At 47.2% G+C, this 18,245-nt stretch overlaps 2 protein-coding genes across 6 annotated transcripts; one reads left to right on the top strand and one right to left on the bottom strand.

The window, feature by feature from the left end:
- Positions 1-1,057: 1,057 nt before the first annotated feature.
- On the top strand, positions 1,058-2,543 carry abitram (actin binding transcription modulator). Its single transcript, XM_061267332.1, has 6 exons — positions 1,058-1,218; positions 1,441-1,492; positions 1,572-1,701; positions 1,776-1,852; positions 1,927-1,996; positions 2,066-2,543. The coding sequence occupies exons 1-6, from the start codon at positions 1,134-1,136 to the stop codon at positions 2,213-2,215; spliced, it is 564 nt and encodes a 187-aa protein (XP_061123316.1). The 5' UTR covers positions 1,058-1,133; the 3' UTR covers positions 2,216-2,543.
- ctnnal1 (catenin (cadherin-associated protein), alpha-like 1) lies at positions 2,516-18,091 on the bottom strand. 5 transcript variants are annotated; one of them, XM_061267330.1, is made up of 19 exons: positions 17,717-18,084; positions 8,984-9,173; positions 8,725-8,903; positions 8,470-8,589; positions 8,039-8,128; positions 7,802-7,909; positions 7,505-7,705; positions 7,335-7,424; positions 7,079-7,237; positions 6,916-7,008; positions 5,129-5,279; positions 4,930-4,967; positions 4,792-4,842; positions 4,549-4,703; positions 4,430-4,478; positions 4,055-4,111; positions 3,704-3,823; positions 3,555-3,638; positions 2,516-3,383 (listed from the first exon to the last, which is right to left on the bottom strand). In XM_061267330.1, exons 1-19 carry the CDS (start codon positions 17,804-17,806, stop codon positions 3,198-3,200), a joined length of 2,211 nt encoding a protein of 736 aa, XP_061123314.1. In that variant the 5' UTR covers positions 17,807-18,084; the 3' UTR covers positions 2,516-3,197. The 5 variants fall into 5 exon arrangements, 4 of the variants coding, with proteins under 4 accessions (XP_061123314.1, XP_061123312.1, XP_061123313.1 ...); XM_061267328.1 differs by having other exon boundaries at positions 7,802-7,969; positions 17,717-18,083; XM_061267329.1 differs by having other exon boundaries at positions 7,335-7,421; positions 7,802-7,969; positions 17,717-18,082.
- Between the last annotated feature and the right edge of the window lie 154 nt (positions 18,092-18,245).

The raw sequence follows: 18,245 nt of genomic DNA, 5'->3' as shown, positions 1-18,245 counted from the left end.
TTATTCATATTAAATCAAAACTAGCGGTTTTAGCTTGCATGCTAACTAGAAATTGACTGCAAAAACTAGCCAAGTGTGCTGTGTGCCACATTTTGCTTTCATCCTGAAAACACCACTGAGCAAATGTTTTTTGTATTCTAGGGCTGATGCAAGATTCTTCCTTTAGATGAACTATTTCCACCCAAGCGACCATTGCATTTTTGGTGTTGCATGAGAGTCATGGAAAAAGTCCACACGACAGGCCCTGACAGCAAAACTTTCCGTCTCGGCGGTAGCTGATGCAGACAGAAAGATTTACGGAAAACTCATTTGGCTGTCAACCAACACACACACACCGCCACCTGCCAGTTGTGATTGGTATGTGATTGATATATTACTATATGAAACCAAAGGTGGAAAATGTAGCTCACACTGGACTTCAGTAGAAGTTGGAGACACATATGTATACCCCCAACCCCCTTACAAAAGGTAAAATGGAAGCACTTCATCCAACAGCAGTAAAAGTTCAAATGAATAGATTCTGAAATGCACTTAAATACAAAAACAAAACACATTTACTGTGCAAAAAGCATATTCGGCCACCCACACTTTTGGCAATTGGAATGGTTGGACAACAACACAGATGTTGGTTGTACTACTCTGACATCTTGTGGACAATGTGAAAAACTGTTTAGGTTGAGCAGAGTCAATAGACGACACTTGATTGCATGGTGAAGCCAAACACTTTTGAAATTTGTCAGGTTGTCTGTGTAAATGTCAAGAGGACGGCGGCTGGTGCACTGCACGAGACAGATCTACTCTTAAAACAACGGAAAACATGCTGTTACAACAATGTTGAGTATTTCTCAGCACATAGAGTATTTTGACAAACGTTATGACACATGGAAACGGTTTGCAATGATATAACAGATGTTTTGGTTAAGACAAATACTTACAAATAGTTGCTTATCTATGGTTGGCATTGCAAAAGTGCTGTCTGTTTTTTTGGTTTTTTTTATACACGCGGAACATAGAATGCGGAACAATTTTCTATATGCCTCTTTTGAAAGCGGACCGTCTTTTTGTGGTACACTGTTTACTGTCCGACAAGAAACAAGTAAGGTGAACATCGTAGTTCTCTTTTTATCCATTTCATGGACGACGACGTGGAGCACAAAGTTGGTGACGCCGACGCGCCTTCGGTGATCGACCGTTACTATACACGATGGTATAGAGCCGGTAAATAAAAACAAAGTGGTCCTCGTGTAAGGCTTTTAGCCTAGCCGCCGTGTAAAGTGGACTTGAGGCTTAAGTTGTCACTGTTGCAAAAATATCGAAATATAAATGTGTTTCACAAGTCAGGACACTGCAGTAATGGAAAACAATATAAGCTAAAAGATGATCAATGATTTAAATCATTGATTTATTGTGAGTTTTCTATGTAATGCATACATTTTATAGATATGAAGGGAAAGCCGTGTGAAGACCATTGCATTCTTCAGCATTCGAACAGGTAACTATTTGTTGTTCTACAATTAGATAATAGCTGATCATACATAAAAACAAAACCTGTGTCTGTGTTCTTCTTTCAGAATATGTGTCATCACCTTGGCCGTAACTCACCCGCTGCTGGAGAAAGGGCGAACTATCACTAAGATCGATTACCAGATCAGTAAAAGCTGCAGCCGCTTAAACAACAAAGTGTCTGGAAAGTCCAAGCGGGTAACGTTAGGACCCCGGATGTGTTGCATTTCAGCCTGCTTCTATACTCACTTTTATTGCTTTGCGTTCACCAGGGCGGACAGTTCCTTACAGAATTTGCACCACTGTGTCGGATATCGTGCACGGATGGAACTGAGTTCACGGTCTACAGGTGAGCCCTCTGGTTTTGTATCCCAAATTCGTGTGTGGAGAATTTGGTCCCAGTCATCTCAATCTATTTGGCAGCTGCATCAGGGGACATCTGCTGGAGGTCAACGAGAACATTCTGGAAAGACCCGCTCTCTTGCAGGAGAAGGTAACTGAAGCTTAAGAACGTTCATCTAGTCATGACGTCAGTTTGATTTGAAGTGGTTTGTGCGTGCAGCCATCCACGAATGGCTACATCGCCATCATCCTGCCCAAGTTTGAGGAGAGCAAAAGCATCACGGATAACCTTCTGAGCAGAGATGAGTTTGAAAAGATTGTTGCCGGACGGGAAGCCGCACAGACGACAGCGATAACGCAGCCGTCGTGACGACATACATGAAATTGTGCAAGAGCTGCGCCGTGCCTTCAGGATGGCTGCACTTCATCAGCCGTTCGGTCTTTGATGCACTGACTTCTTTGACATTTGCCTCTTTTTTTCTATACTTTTGGAAATGGGCAAAATGGCCTGATATGGTGGACTTCCTGTTGCGTCTTTTCCGTTCTCAAGTTTTGTACCGGACCTATTGGAGGTTGTAAATATTGAAAACATTTTAGTTTCAAAGCCTTATGGTTTAGTTTTAGGTGAATGTAAAATCATGTATACATCACATCAAACAAGCAACAACGATTTAATAAAAAATATTGTTTATTATTTATTCTTCGTGTTATGCTTTTAATTATTTTATCCAAAACTAAACTTCTTCACGTCGGACCAAGCATCCTTAGCTGCTCACATTCTGAGACAAAAAGCATCTCGACACAAAATCGATCACGACCATTCCACGTACACACCTGCTAACAAATTTCTCCTTAAGATCATATTTGGCATATTTAACTGGGTTGTCCTTATGTGGCACATAGTGTGGAACAGTGTAGCGAAAAACTGGCACAAGAACACATAGCATAAGACAATCATGTTGATGCAGTGGATGTAAAAAGTACACACCAGTGTTCAAATATGCAATTTCTTTTGAGTCAAAAAAGACCTACAAACCATTTAAAAACTTTTCCATCATTGAAGCGTTCTGACCGCAGCCACATCCTCAGTTCTAAGAGGGTGTGCACACTTTTGATCTCTTTTGTAAGGCCCTTTTGAAAAATTCGAGTTTTTAAATGGTTTATCTTTTGTCTATTTTTAAATGACAAGATTTTGAACAGAGCTGTGTCACCTTTTATCCACTGTTTGTACAAGCCAAGTATGGGCGACGCCACAAAGCTCAAGTGAAGTTCTTCAATCAATTTCGGCAGCTTTGTCGCCCCTGTGTGGCCGTCAGGTGTATTGACGCGACCCACAGGCTCCAGTGTTCGTTTTAGTTGCTCTCCAGCAGGTTGAGGCCTGCCAAGTGCTGCTCGAAGGCTTTGACGGCAAATTCGTCATGGCGGTTGCCATCGTTGTTGCCATTGTTATGGAGGATGTCCTCGCCGTCTCGGACGGGTGTGGAGGTGTTCGGGCGGCAATCTTGCGGCGAGTCTAGACTGCTCCGCTCTGAATTGGACTGCCACAAGAGGATATGGAAAACCGTTTGAGCCTTTATTCCATAGCCTTGATATTCCGCTTGTTTTGCATGTACTAACACGTGTTCTCAACGCACTCGCGGTACTTCTACTACACCATTAATTTTTTAAAACTCAAATTATCAATTTTGGTCATATTTCTTTGGAATTACCTTTGCATTGAGCTTGTTACACGCTGGAAGTATGTTGAGGATGAGGGTCAACATGCTCCTGGTAGTCTGAATGGAAGAGTCCACCTGAAGAGACAAGACAGGAACCCTCAAGAGCTAGTCAACACATCAAATGTGTTGCTGTGTGGTACCTTCTGGAAGGTGGCGCTTTTGCCCTGCACGGGGGTCCTGGCCCCCACCTGCAGTTGTTGACACAACACTAGCAGCTTCTCCACCTTGGACATCAATGCAGACTTCTCATCACCAACCAGCTGAAAAGAGATTTAATAAATGGAAAGGGAATTTCGGTGAACACATAGCCAGATTTTGTCATGATTTTCAGTTCAGCTCAGGTTAGGAGTCACTTGCTTCCTGCAACCCGGAAAGTTAAAGGCATTTGCTCCAAACACACATTGAGCCCTTCCAAAACTTTCCAGTTCCCTTTCACCGTGTTATTGCGTAACACTGGCAAAAGCAGGGGGCGCTGTTTTGCCGGTAAATACCTGCGTGCTGAAGATTTGCAGGGAAGAGCACAGCTGGAGTCCTTCTTCCGACAGAACCTGAAGAGGACAAGAGCAAGGAAGACAAACAAGAAAGTGATTTCTGCAAGGCGAGAAGGGGGAGCGTGCCTCGGTTTCCGAAGAATCAATCACAGAAAAAATTACATCATTTGAAAGGCGGGAGGAGGTCAAGAACAGACCAACGACAATAAATGGTAAATGATTTCTCACTTCTGGGGTGTTGTCTGTTTTCTCACCCCCCACCCCCCCTCAGAAACCAGTGTAAAATAGCCCAACTGCAAAGAATAGAAATGTAATCGACCCGATCTGAAAAAAAAATTGGGTCGATCCTCAGGAAAGACGTTCAAGAAGAAGTACCTCAGCTTGGCGGAAGAGATCTAGCGTGGTCTTGAGCAGCCCCTCGCCTCTGGGAAAGCCAAGCAGAGAAATAAATGAAGACCGAGCTACGAAAGAGGACGTTGTGCTGACAAGTCAACCTGGTAAAGAGGTACATGTTGTAGGCCATGCTGGCCACGCTCTGGCTGTGGCGGACCACCTGCTGCTCTTGCTCCTCCCACTTTTCCAGTTCGGCGTCCACGTCGGACGACAGCAGTCGCAGCTCCAAGCTCACTTTGGCCAGGCCGCTCTGCTCCTGCACAACCAGCACAAAGGTGCTGTCGGTTTGATCTGGTTTAGGGCGACAATCGATCACGCACGGTAGCATGACAGCGTGGCCTCACCTCGGCGTCCAACTTGACGGGCTTGGCACTCTTCGTGTTGGCGCCGTGTTTCTGCAAGGTGGAAGAACAGAACCAAAACAAAAGTGTATCTTACCATCCCGTGATGAAGGATGCATGGGTGCACTGCAGGCGACTCACTCCGGTTCTGGGAAGGGACAAATAGGCCCTTTTGTCTCCTGTAAGCACAAAAGCGGACGGATGGGGCTTTAGCTCATCGGCATTCCTTAACTTGGACTTTGAAGGCCTCAAATAGAAAACAACAGCACGACCTTGCCGCTGAATGTTTCCATTATCGCGGACAGAGAGTTGTTTTTAGCAAGTTAATCAACGTGCACACCTCGCTTTCCCTCAGGGACGTCATCGATCTCGCGCAGCAGGAGCGCCACGTCGGCCAGCTGAGACTCCCAGGCCTCGCAGAACACGTCCAAGTTCTCCTTGGCGATCTTGCTGGACGGGTGCAGCGCAAGCGTCTGCGCCGCCGAAACGATCTAGAGAAAAACACGTCAAATTATAATTGGTATCATGACTACCGTTTTTTTTCCGTGTATAATGCGCCCCCGTGTATATTACGCACCCTAAAAATGGCATGTTGATGCTGGAAAAAAGCCTGTAGCCATGTATAATACGCACCCAATTTTATTTATTTTTTTTAAGTCCCAATGATCGTCATACACGCAGGGAGGCAATGGGTCCCATTTTTATAGTCTTTGGTATGGTCTTAACTAGGCTGGATGTATTTTTTTTTGTTGGCGTTGATTCCTCCAACTGCCCATAAAGGCACCACCGCGATCAGTGCGGACATGTGAAAAAAGCGTGCGGACATGTGAAAAAGGCGGCTCTGTATGGGAGAGAAGTTGAAGAGGAATAAAAACACCCTTGGAAACCAAAACTTGCCCCTCGTCGTGACTCGGAGCCGCAACAACGATTTTGTGTAGGGTACATTGTGACAGCAAACGAGCAGGTGATCGAGCAAGCGTTTGATACGAGAGCATTGCGTTCGTATGGAGCGTGTTTGAAGTGAATAGCAGAGACGAAAGGAACAAGGCAAAGTGTTGTGAAATAAAATATTACCTGTAATACGCATTTAGGTAGAGAACTGAACTCTCGCTCTTTATATAGCTGACGTGTCTTGCGCATCCGTCATACAGTGATACTGCCTCCGTATGACGTCCGGTCCGCGATGAAGATTAAAAAACAAACAATATTTGACAATAACACACCATCAAGGATTGCACCATCGCATCAAACGATGTGTCGTCAATTATGAATTTTACTGGCTAAGTGTGTTGGGCAGGATGGCTGAATGCGATGCGCGATTGACAACAAACAAGAAGAAAGGTGATTACAAGTTTTATTTCGAGGGAGATTTGTCATGTCTCGTCCCCAGTTTTGCTATGTGTCTAGGTTGCCATAGTTTCTGTTCGCGTCGCCCCTCCCTTTCTGTGTCACCTCAATCAATGTAACGTGTTTTGTATTTAAGTCCTGTCTGCCCATCGCTCACCGTCGGATCATTGCATGTGTTACTGTCATGATGTCTGTTTGGTTTCTGTTCCTGTCTTTGGTAATGTCACCCTGTCTTTTTGTTCCACGACTTTGTCGGTCAGTCTTGTTTTTGGTTTTGTTGTACCGTGATTTTCTTAATTTTTTTTATTTGTACCCATGTACAATGAGCACCCCAGATTTTAGGACAATAAATTAGTTACATTTTGCGCATTATACACGGTATCATTATATGTATTATTGCTATTGTATAACACAGTGACGGAAAAATGGCATCATGACAACCTGAATAAAAACATCAGCTGAGGTTTAAAAAAAAAAATCAATGTTAATTCGTCCTACAGGAAATGAGGTCGTCCCCGGGAGGGTGTTTTCATTAATAGCCAATTAGCCTGTTGGGCTAACAGCGTAGCGCCTGGTGCCGCCACTTTACAGACGGCTCGACTTTTCACCTCGGCCGAGCCGGATAATTACCAGCACGGACAATTTCCTACAGCAAACACGATTAGATGAAGGAGGCGCGCACGGGCTGGCTTAAAAAACGATGGACGTCATTTGTCTGCAGCGGCCAACCGGAATACAGGCGATAGCGGGATGGTTTTCACTGAGCAATGTGGCACTTACCTGCGGGCCGATCACGTGGAAGGTTTCCTGGGCGTGCACGCAGGAGATCTCCAGCGGTTCGGTGCCGCAAACGTGACACAGCAGCCGACAGTTCTGCGGGTGGGTAGAGCCGTTGGGAAGGGGGTCGGCGACACTACTTGCCACCCCCCGGCCGTCGTCGTACCTCCACTAGCTGCTCCATTTGCTCAGTCAGCGTTCGGGAATACTGCGCCACCGCCTCTGGGTTGCCCTCGGCGCCGGCAGCCTTGAGCGCACGCAGCGGCGAGTGCTCGGCATGCATCCTCAGCAGCTCCGAGGCGCGACCCACCGCCACCTTGTGCAGCTGAGATGCCAAAATCGCAGAAGTGCAGGTTGAAAGCAGCCACATCATCCATTAGACAAATGCTAACAAACGGCAGACAGGCCGGATGACTTGTCACCTCGCGTCTGAGGTCGTTGACGCTCTGGCACGACTTGGCGATGGCCACTTCCAACTCCTCGCTGGTCTCCTTGGCCTGCAGCGACTGCTGCTGGAGCGGGCGCAAAACAAGACGGGAGACATTTCACACGCGGCTCCGGAAAACCCAGAACGGAAAAGCAAGCTCCGTACGGCCTGGGTACAGGCGTGCAGCAGCTGGCGGGCGTCTTGGCGGGCCAGCTGGCACAGGGCCAGAATGGCCTGGCGCTGCTGGTGTCCCGTGTACGGTGAGTCGGTGAAGTCCTCCGTGCGCTCCACCAGCGCCTCCAGCCGGCGACCCACGCCTTCCGGCGGCGAGGCGGCCAGCTTGTCGCGCAGGCTCTCCACGCTCGTCTGCCCAAAGCCAATGTAAATATTTCAGTCACCTACTTTTTGAGTCTGGTCATTAGATCGCGTGCGGTGGACAAATGCGCTGGATATAGCGCGCACCTTGTAGTCCTTGACGGCATCGCAGATGCTAGCGGGGAGGACGGTTTCGGCGCAGCCGCGGGCCTCGGTGACGATGTCCACGACCTGCTCAAGGGCACAGCGCATCCGCTGGAAGACAGCGTCCTTGTTGATGCGCGCCGACTCGCAGTCAGGGTGCCTCAGGCAAGTCTGCGGCCGCCAAAGCCAAACGGGTCAAAAGCCTCCGCTCAGCTTCATCCGGACGGCGAGCCTTTTTACCTTGGAGGCTGTCAACAGCATCATGGTGCACTTCTCCAGCACGGCCCGAGCCGCCGCCATACGGGCTTTCTTCCTCTCGTCTTTCAAGTCCTGCAACAGACACGCGGGTGGTCAAAAGTGGCTCCTGCCAATTGTCTCTCGTGCTGCTATGAAGGGACATATCAAAACAAAACAGAAATCCAAAATAACAGAAAAGGATCTCACATAAATAGAACGAGAGGGACACAAATTGCACCTCTCAAAACCCAACTGGGCACGAGGAAAATTTGGCCAAGTGACAAAAGAATCAAACACACTCTCCCGGCAATTTAGCACAAAGGCCATGTAATTATTAGTCATTATTTCCTCCCGCTTAGCAGCGACGCATAAAAAAGTGCAAGCTGCTCCCAAAGGGAACTCGGCATGCAGAGTTGAAGCGTACTCGTCCTCACATTCTGTCTGTCGCCGGTGAGGTGGGCAAAGTCCACCATCTCGTTGCCAAACTGGCTGAAGATGTGAACAAAGTCCTGGAAGGTGCTCACGCACTCCAGATGCTCCAGAGTCACCAGGACCTGCCGCGAGAGAGAACTCTTTCATTAGGGGCTGATATCGGCTGTCTACATGTGTTGCTACACAGTTTGTGTTCAAATGGCTTGAGGCTATGGTGATGCTAATTTTCCTAGCGTTGAGCTAGCGGAGGCAGTTACCTTGTTGCGCGACGCCACTATCTGCTTGATGACGATGCGGTCGGCCAGCACCAAAACTTTTGTGACGGACGACAGCAGCAGCCGGGCAGCCTTCACCATACCCGAGCGGTCGCTGAACACCGTCACCGAGGGAACAACGCAGAGCGCGCCCGGGTCTGTCAGCTGGGCTATGGTGTCCCCTGCAGGACAAGACAAGGCAGAAAGTCACGTGGGACCAAGAACAACGCATGTGTGGGAGAATCTTTTGTGGCCAACATACCGGCACGGCGCGCCTCGAAGCAGGCGTGTCCCATCTCGTCCTTGAGCTCATGGTGCTCCAAGGCGATTGCCTCCCCGACGGCGACAAAGCGGCCCACCGCCACGCTGACCGCCTGGCCCACGCGCTGGATGGCCACCAGGGTGCGCTCAGACTTTCTGGGACGCTCTTTGTGGTTGATCAGCGTTGTGATCTGGACGGCAAAAGTCAAGTCAGGAGCCATCGCACAGCCTTGGCGGAGGCCCGGTAAAAATAGAAGTGGGCGGGAAAGCCCACCCAAGGGTGCTTGACGCAACTCCTACTGAGCCCATCTATTATGTATGCCTCCAGTCAATGAATCATCACTTGATTTAATGATTCAATTGCTTGCACACTTATTATTGCGCAGAGAAAAGTACCAAAGCTGTTTATGTAAGAAACCAAGTCGCAAACTGCGTTGAAACTGTTTGGAAACACTTCATACCCGTCTTATCGTATTTTCCGGACTATAAGTCGCTCCAGAGTACAAGTCGCACCAGCCATAAAATGCATAATAGAGAAGAAAAAATATATATAAACAAGCCGCACTAGAGTCGCATTTTTGGGGGAACTTTATTTGACAAAATCCAACATGACATCTACAGACATGAATAGGCAACAACAGGCTAAACCAGGGGTGGGCAAACTACGGCCCGCGGGCTACATCCAGCCCACAAGACTGTTTAATCCGGCCCGCCAACCCTGAATAAATTGTATTATTAAACGTTTTTTGGGGTCGTTTTGCCTGCAATGACTGCGTTTCCCCAGTAGTGTTTGCGAGATAAAACTCTGATTTTCAGATACCCCTCACCGTGCTGCCGTTTTGATTACTTTATTTGGGTGTATGCTTTCACCGATTCTTCAAGATGATATATTTGGTCAGAATGTTTGCCGTTTGATGTGATCTCATGAAATAAACATCTTTCATTAATCTGACCTGCAGGCACTGAAGTGATGGAGACTGTTCTTCATAATAACAGTATCGTATTTTATGAGAATCACTGATAGCAGTTTTCTAGCGATTTTTTTTTTTTTTAATGCTGTTAATAAATACATTTGTTTTCAAAAAAACTTGTTTGGAATATCCATGCTTTACTACCTACTAAAGGCCAAAATCTTTTATGCAATGACCTTTACAGGTCGCTTATATTACTTCACACAAACACTACGTCCATCTGCTCCTGGTTCGCCCCTCCGGTCCAAATTTAGAACCCAGTTTGGCCCGCGAGTCAAAAAGTTTGCCCACCCCTGGGCTAAACGATACAGTATGCTAACTTTACATAAACACAAACGAGGAACTGAGAATGTGCCTAATGTAACACATTAACTTTTATTTAAATAACTATAATATAAATAAGTTTATCAGACCATCCGCGTCAGTCCAAATCATTAAATCCATCAAAATCTTTGTCCTCCGTGTTTAAACAACACCGCTGCTGACTCCGGAAGTAGATGTGGCGCCGAGGTCAAACTCATTGTCAGTTGCGGTTTTAATTATTCCACAGGCCTAGTGCGCCCTCATGCAGTTTAAAGTGAAAATAATATGTGAAGTGATTAACTATACTAGTGAGTATGTAATATGAATATCTCCTGAGAGTCAGGAACGCATCGCCGGTGTAAATCAGTCGGAAAACAAAAGCAGCTGGGGAGACGCACGCCGTTCGAACTGGAATGCCGGCAGAAAGCAGACGACACGGCTGACACGGATTGCATTTTTGGACCCTGCTTGTGTCGCGTCCGTAGCTACTTTGCACGATTCATCGGTGCTGAACGCTCCCACCATTGTAAGCCGGGACAGCTGTGAGAGCCAAGCCAGAATTTGGAAGGAAAATTGGAAGATTTTTGGCCAATTTTTGCCCAGCAAGAATGTGAGGTATTTATAGTGGGTGTCAGCACAAAACGTATCCCTTTTATTCTCAATGTATATGCTATTCAATATCTCTATTTTTATTCATTTTTGTGAGCAAGCATGTGCCTGGGTGTGTAAACGCAGGAGGCGCTGATTTGTTTCCTGGCAGCGTTGCCGTGCCGCAGTTAGCTCGGCCGGCCGCTGTGACTTCCCGAACCTTGCCTGCCGGAGCATTTACGGAAAAAGGACGAGGAACGTCATCTGCCGGGCTGATAAAAGTCCGGGAAGCGGAGGAAGAGGAGCCGGCCGCAGCTGATAACAAACGAGAGATAAAGCAGCCGAGGGAGGGGACGGTAGATGGATACCCGCGATGGAGGACAACGGCGAACGCACGATCCGCAAGATACGTAACGGGCTAATACCGCGTGTCCAGCTGAACAAACACGAAGCGGCGTGCGCTCAATTCGCTGCGTCAGATGCGATCTGATTTGAAGCGAGACAGCAAAGGCGAGCGGGGAATCGATATCCAGCTGGAGCTGGAACCGTGACGGCAAAAGCCTCTCAAGGTTCGACACCTGCTTAGCTTAGCGTATCGCGTTAGCATTACATTAGGCAATGGATAACACAAGAACAGTGTCTTGTATTGTTGATAATGACTATGTGGAAAACTGCATGGAGTTTGGTCCTCATTAACACTAATCGTTTGGATTAGACCTGGTTTTTGGACTTTGAACTGAAATTCCAATGAAACCCAAACAAACCAACCAACAAAACAAGAGTTGGTCCAAACAAGCTGCTCACATGTCGTCCCTTGTGTCGTCTTTCTACAGAGCGGAGTTTAATGAGCGGGTAATTCAATAAAGTCCTCGGCAGGATCGGCCCGACCGCTTGCCAACTCGGCCTTGGAGAACATTCCATCAGTCATCGGGATGGCTAATTACAAGTAATGGAGAAATAATAGCACGCGGCTTCCCACAGCTATAGAATGCTCGGCTGAAGAAAAGGATCAGCAAGAGAAAGCGGCCCGGCCCAGACACAAAAGCCGACTGGCGTGACTCTCCACCAGTGCTTATAAAGAGTTCGCCTCGAGGAAACACACTCTCCTCTCAGCTTGTGCTTTTCAGAAAGATAAAACCCCTAGACAAAGGTGAATGACTGCGTCAATTCATCAAGATAAACATCAGAACCAGAGTTAAGCCGCCAAGGAGGAAGACGACTTGGGCTGCTTCAGGCCTGTAAAGCACTTGAGACTTTTGACCCTCGACAGTACGCATGGGCTGGAAACATGAGAAGGAAGGCCCCTCCCAGTGGATGAATTCAGGCCTTCATCTGACTCAATTTCAGTGAAACTCGTGTCAGGAACAGATTGCCCCCAGCAACTTTCCAAAAGGTGCACTGCTCAAAGTTGCTTCCTCTCTCGATCAGCTTGTTATTTACAGAAAGTGGGTGACTTGTTTATTGATAGTGTCCGAGCCCCCTCCCCCCCGTCATCTGGCCCACAAATAGTGACGAGACGGGACGCGAGTGTCTGATATGATCTTACATGCCGAGGTTGGATGATGTCCACTCACAGAAGCGCCACATTATCACCCAGCTGATAAAACGCAATCTCTCCTCGGCAGGTTCCAGAATCACAACAAAGGACGACGGCCACTGCACTTTTTCTCCTTCAACACTCCGAACGCAGAGGTTTGTCTCATGTCATGACACCTATCGCCTTTGGCTCGGCTTTCATGCCGCCGCCTAGCTAATGAGTAAAAGTTAAAGTCCCAATGATCACATACACATCTGGATGTGGTGAAATTTGTCCTCTGCATTTAACCCATCCCCCCATGTGATTTTGATCCATCCCCTGGGGGAGAGGGGAGCAGTGAGCAGCAGCAGTGCCACGCTCGGGAATCATTTGGTGATCTAACCCCCCCAATTCCAACCCTTAATGCTGAGTGCCAAGCAGGGAGGCAATGGGTCCCATTTTTATTGTCTTTGGTATGACCCGACAGGGGTTTGAACCCACAACCTTCCAGTCTCCAGGCGGACACTCTCCCACTAGACCACCGAGCTGGAGTTGATCCGGGCACAGCGGAGCGACTAAGATTAAAGATTGAGAGGCCTGCAAGGCGAGGCATTCTGTGATAGGAAACAAAATGAGGAAAGCGGATGTCGTCCATCAATGTCGTCCATCAGCACGGCCGCGGTCACTAAGAGTGCTAACGTAGCTAGCAGCAAATGCCAACTGTCTGAGCTGTCTCATCTCATTCCTTGCAAACGGTTGACAGAGAGTGAAAGCTGAGGGAGAGTGGGGGGCGGGGCTTGGGGGCAAAGGGCCACAGCACTACATTAGCCGCCACAACCCAGCTGATAAAGAGCACTTCCTGTCTATCTGATGAGTGGAAATGGACGACTCGCAACTGTGACGCCATCAGATAAGTCGCATCTTTCTCGATAGTTGCGCTGTACCTGCGCCGTGCCAGCGTTTTCGCACCAAAAACAGAACGATGATCATGAATGCTTTCATCACTGCAATCCATAGATGGGACCAAGTCACACATGTGCAAGTCCCAACTCTCAAGTCTTAACCTTCAAGTCTCAAGTAAGTCCCAAGTCATTTTTTTCTTGGGCAAGTCAAGTTAACTGTAGTTTAAATTTATTAACTTGCTCCATATTCAATCATATTTACTTAATTCAGATTCATCATCATATTCATTGCATTAAAGCGATATATACACACCTATTTAGATAAATGAAAAGCACTTACTTGGCAGAATGGCTCTTCAAATGACGGACAAACTATGAAGTTGTCGTCTGGCTGTCCGAAATGTTTTTGTTGCATATCTCGCACTGTGCTGTCCGTCTTTTAGCGTCATAAAAGTACCATTTTTTTCCATGTATAATGCGCAAAATTTAACTAATTTATTGTCCTAAAATCTTGGGTGCGTATTATACATGGGTACAAAAATCTCCCTCGAAATAAAACTTGAAATCACCTTTCTTCTTGTTTGTTGTCAATCGCGCATCGCATTCAGCCATCCTGCCCAACACACTTAGTCAGTAAAATTCATGATTGACGACACATCGTTTGATCCGATGGTGCAATCCTTGATGGTGAGTTATTGTCAAATATTGTTTGTTTTTTAATCTCCATCGCAAACCGGATATCATACGCAGGCCGCAATTACAGATGTGCAGAACGGATGCGCAAGACACGTCAGCTATATAAAGAGCGAGAATTCAGTTCTCTACCTAAATGCGTATTACAGGTAATATTTTATTTCACGACACTTTGCCTTGTTCCTTTCTTCTCTGCTGTTCACTTCAAATACGCTCCATACGAACACAATGCTCTCGTATCAGACGCTTGCTCGATCACCTGCTCGTTTGCTGTCACAATGTACCCTACACAAATCCGAAACATTTCTCCGCTATCGAGTTTTAGTGCATGCGCAGTGATACTGACCGGCAGAATAACATCCGGTTGTTCCCAAAGATGATCTTTTTTCTGAAATAATTTTACGTTTACGGACTTAAGTAGAAGTCAAAATTCGGGTGCGTATTATACATGGGTACAGGCTTTTTTCCAGCATCAACATGCCATTTTTAGGGTGCGTATTATACATGGAAAAAAACGGTAATGATGACTCGCGGTACCGCTCCCGCTGACATGTTTGCGCATGTCTGATATAAAGGGGCATGACTCTCCACTAAACACGTTCGGTAGGTAGAGAGGGTACGACTGATTGATTGACAGGGTAGTGATCCAATTATGACAACGCCATTCTCAGCCTGCGCTCCTACAGAGTTATCGATATAATTTTTTTAAATGTATTATTAATTTTATATTCAAACTGAAAACAAACTAAATAACACTGAAGTCATTCAAGTCATCGTGTCTCAAGTCAAGTCCCGAGTCTTTAACTTCCAAATTGAGTCTCAAGTTTTTTCATTTTTTGTCAAGTCACAAGTCATCAAAACAGCGACTCGAGTCGACTCGAGTCCAAGTCACAGTGACTCGAGTCTCCATCTCTGCTGCAATCACAGCTTTTTTTTCTTTTTTTGCATAAAAATAATGGCCATGCATTTTGGCCAGTGCCCAGGCAGCAGACTTGAAAGTCATCTTTTCACTCTTGGTTGCCTCCTTGGGCCTGACAAGGATTTTATGAACCCACTTTGACGCCATTCGCACGTTGCGGGTTCAAACGAGGATGGGCAAAAACGAGCTGATCAGCGTGTCCGCTAAAGTACTCTAATTGCTAGAAGCTGTTGGCTTGGCGACCGGACGAGAAAACAATGCGCCTTGGCAACGCTGGAGATAAGCGAGACCCCTCGGTCGCTCTGATTCACTGGCCCGCCGGAAAAACACACTTTTCACGACCAAGTGCGTGGAGTCGATGGAGCCTTTTACCAGCACTTAACGAGAGGCAAAAGAATCGATGGCGACTCCAGGGATGTGAGCGTCGCCGACAGCGAGCGCTTCACACTTTCGGCTGCGAAAACAAAGATGCACGGGCGCAGAAAGATCACCTGCCTGGTAATAGCGCGCTGCCCATGTCATCGCCCAACCAGCCAATCAGATCCCAGCTTGAGCACTTTTGCAGCTACCAAGCTATTCTGAAGCCTCCCGCGTGCTTGGTCCGGACATTTCGCTTTTAAAAGGCAAAATAAAGAACATATAGCGAGGTCGACCCACAATACAACAATTACATATGAATGGAAAAATCAAATCCAAATACAATTAAAGCAAAAGAAAAAAACTCCTGAAAATTGAATGACTTTGTTGGTGTCCCTCCGCACATCCCTCCGCTTTCTGTTGACCCAAAGCAAACAAGCGCGCATTCCAAAGCGCAAAGACACACAAACCCCGCCAGCACATTGGCACTACAGTACACACAAAAGGACGACTGTCTCGGGAACGACTGTCTCGAGAACGACAGCGGCCTTGAACGGCAGCGCGGGAACGCGCGTGACGAGGCCGCTTTGGCTTTCCGCGGCAAAAGAACGGCTTATGCGGGAATTGGAGGGACAAAAACAAATGTGGAAGCTCCGCGCAAATCGCATCCCGGAAGCTTTTGTCGGCATTTAAAAATATGCAATCCAATTTGAGTCACACGACAAAACAACAAGCCTCGTAATCGCTTCTCTTGATGATGTGCAAGGGGTGGGCGTGTCGTCAAATATGGGCCCCATTTAGCTGAATATTGCACTACCAAACTTCAGACATCAAGTGAGCACGACTTGATGCTAAAATACTTGGGCAGAGGGCTCGTTTGGTGGGCCCAATTATTCTGGAAAAAAGCCAAGCAAATCCCTGTCACAGCCGTTTAGCTGTTCTCCCATCTGATCAAACTCCAAACACCTCGTGAGAGCCTGAGACCACCGACAAAAGCCTTCACGTTCGCAAGGCTTTGACGCCGCTGCCATTCTCTCTACGTGAGGTCTAATTACATCCCAGCTGGTACGCTACCATTGGTATGGAGATGCAGCGGCGGAGGCGACATCGGTTGAAACAAAAAAAAAAAAAAACCTGAGTCTTCCTGTAGCCCGAGGCTTTGGTGGGACAAAAAAAAAGCAAAAGGCCTCCTTAGTGTTGCAAATAAGAAGTGAAAAGTCATGTGGTTAAAGGCCGGCAAGCTGAGAAGGGGCGGGCAGGAAGTGCAAAAAGGGGAAATGGAAGCACAAAGAATCAATAAAAATGCGTCAATAGAGCAAAGCTGGGTGGGACAGTGTTCATGTGCCGTGCATATCCGGCGTGCGTGTGCAAAGGCGGGAGTCGCCCGCCGGGCTCGGGAGGGATCACGCCTGATAAGGGGACTCGGGAATAGCAACGGAAAAAGACAGCAGAAGGATCAGACGAGATGGCACATTTTCTCATTTCCTGCCTGATAGACATCAAACGCCGCAAACACACAAAAAGTCCATCTTAAGAAAGCCATTGGCCCTTTAAGCTCCGACGCCTTGGCAATTTTGTCAATGTTGCTTTGTTTGCCTTCTCTTCACGTTACAAATGTGTCACTGACAAGCTTTTGGACGGCTAATTCCAAATGCTTACTTCTCTCACTTCTGACTGAATGACGTCATTCATAAAAAGCAGTCCTTGGAAAATATTCTCTTTACAATATCTGTTGCTACGGAAACGTCGGAAAGAAAGGGAGGAATAGAAAAAAATATCTTTGAAGCACAATAAAATAAATGCTGCAAGGAATTATTAAAAGTAATTCAAGTCGTTTTAACCATGCAAAAAGCATCTTTAAATTCCGCGTTGGCGTCACCTCCGTATCCTCAAACTTGTTCCAGTAGATGTGTGAATGCTAAAAGTCAAGCATTTATACACACGTGGTTGGGTTAGTTTGGGTTAGCAAGGGTCAAGCGTTACATCCAAAACGTGAATGCTGAGTAAATGCTGAGCTTCAAACCGTCACACTACCCCGCCCCCACCCAAAAAATACTCCTCGTAAATGCTGAGAGTCAAGCATTAACATGTTTGGGAACTTTAAATTCAGCAGTCACACGCATGTTACAAGTCAGAACGGTGGATGAATGCGGTGTTGAGCATCCGCCTCCAATCGGCGTGCGTGGAATGTTGCAAACTTTTCGGAAACTTTTTAGCAGGCACACGCAAAAAAAGGTGCATTTGTGCGTGCGCCTAGTTGTTAGTAAAATTCACACGATGTGTTACGTTATGTAATCTTGCAGGTTCTGCCCAACAACAGACCAGCGTGAGCACGAAAAAAAAAAAAAAAAAGTCTCATGTGCTTCACTCACGCTTTCACCGGAGAAACACAATAACAATTAAAGTGCGCGCGCACAAGACTACAAGATTCACAACAAGACAAGACAAAATGGCTAAACACGCAAAGTTGCCGCGCGGACTTTACCTGAGACACAAGCGGGATCAGCGTCTGCTCCACCGAGCGAGTTTTGATTTCCAGGCCGGAGTCCAAGTTGCCGCACGGAGGCGAAGCCATGCTCGCACGACCTCCCGCCGAACCGAGCAGCGGCTCCCGGCCAGCCTCAGTAACCGCGCGACGCCGCCGACTTCACCGCGGATCTCAGGGGGAGTGTCGGGAGTCCGATTTGCGGTTGCTGCTCCCCGCACGATTTGTGGCAACTGCGGCTTCGAGCCAAACCAGTGCCTGCAAGTTGACGGCCGGAGGCGGAGTGTGGACTGCAGCTCACCAAGAGAACACCGCCACTACTGTGGGCAAGCACGTGCACGACCGTGCACACATGCACGCTCGCGTTCAAACACGCTGCTCGAAGTGAACGTGTGCAACCTTGTGCAGCGTGACCACAATGAGAATGTTCCGCCGGATTAATTTACAGTTACATCTCATATCTGTTCCGAACCACCAAAAAGTAGCATTTAAAATGCTTGCATTTTTTTCTATCCCATCCAGAATACTT

The sequence above is a fragment of the Syngnathus typhle genome, linkage group LG20 (assembly GCF_033458585.1).
Source record: "Syngnathus typhle isolate RoL2023-S1 ecotype Sweden linkage group LG20, RoL_Styp_1.0, whole genome shotgun sequence".
Classification (NCBI taxonomy): domain Eukaryota; kingdom Metazoa; phylum Chordata; class Actinopteri; order Syngnathiformes; family Syngnathidae; genus Syngnathus; species Syngnathus typhle.
This window is presented reverse-complemented; position numbering and strand designations above follow the sequence as displayed.

What these genes read in the sequence shown, in the direction of transcription:
- abitram (XM_061267332.1), top strand. Translation starts at nt 1,134, where the DNA reads ATGGACGACGACGTGGAGCACAAAGTTGGTGACGCCGACGCGCCTTCG. An exon ending in TACACGATGGTATAGAGCCG is followed by an intron (nt 1,219 to 1,440) that starts GTAAATAAAAAC and finishes TACATTTTATAG; the next exon opens with ATATGAAGGGAAAGCCGTGT. An exon ending in ATTCTTCAGCATTCGAACAG is followed by an intron (nt 1,493 to 1,571) that starts GTAACTATTTGT and finishes TTCTTCTTTCAG; the next exon opens with AATATGTGTCATCACCTTGG.
- ctnnal1 (XM_061267328.1), bottom strand. Translation starts at nt 17,806, where the DNA reads ATGGCTTCGCCTCCGTGCGGCAACTTGGACTCCGGCCTGGAAATCAAA. An exon ending in TCCACGTGATCGGCCCGCAG is followed by an intron (nt 5,280 to 6,915) that starts GTAAGTGCCACA and finishes GTTTTTCTCTAG; the next exon opens with ATCGTTTCGGCGGCGCAGAC. An exon ending in ATCTCTTCCGCCAAGCTGAG is followed by an intron (nt 4,112 to 4,429) that starts GTACTTCTTCTT and finishes TGTCCTCTTCAG; the next exon opens with GTTCTGTCGGAAGAAGGACT.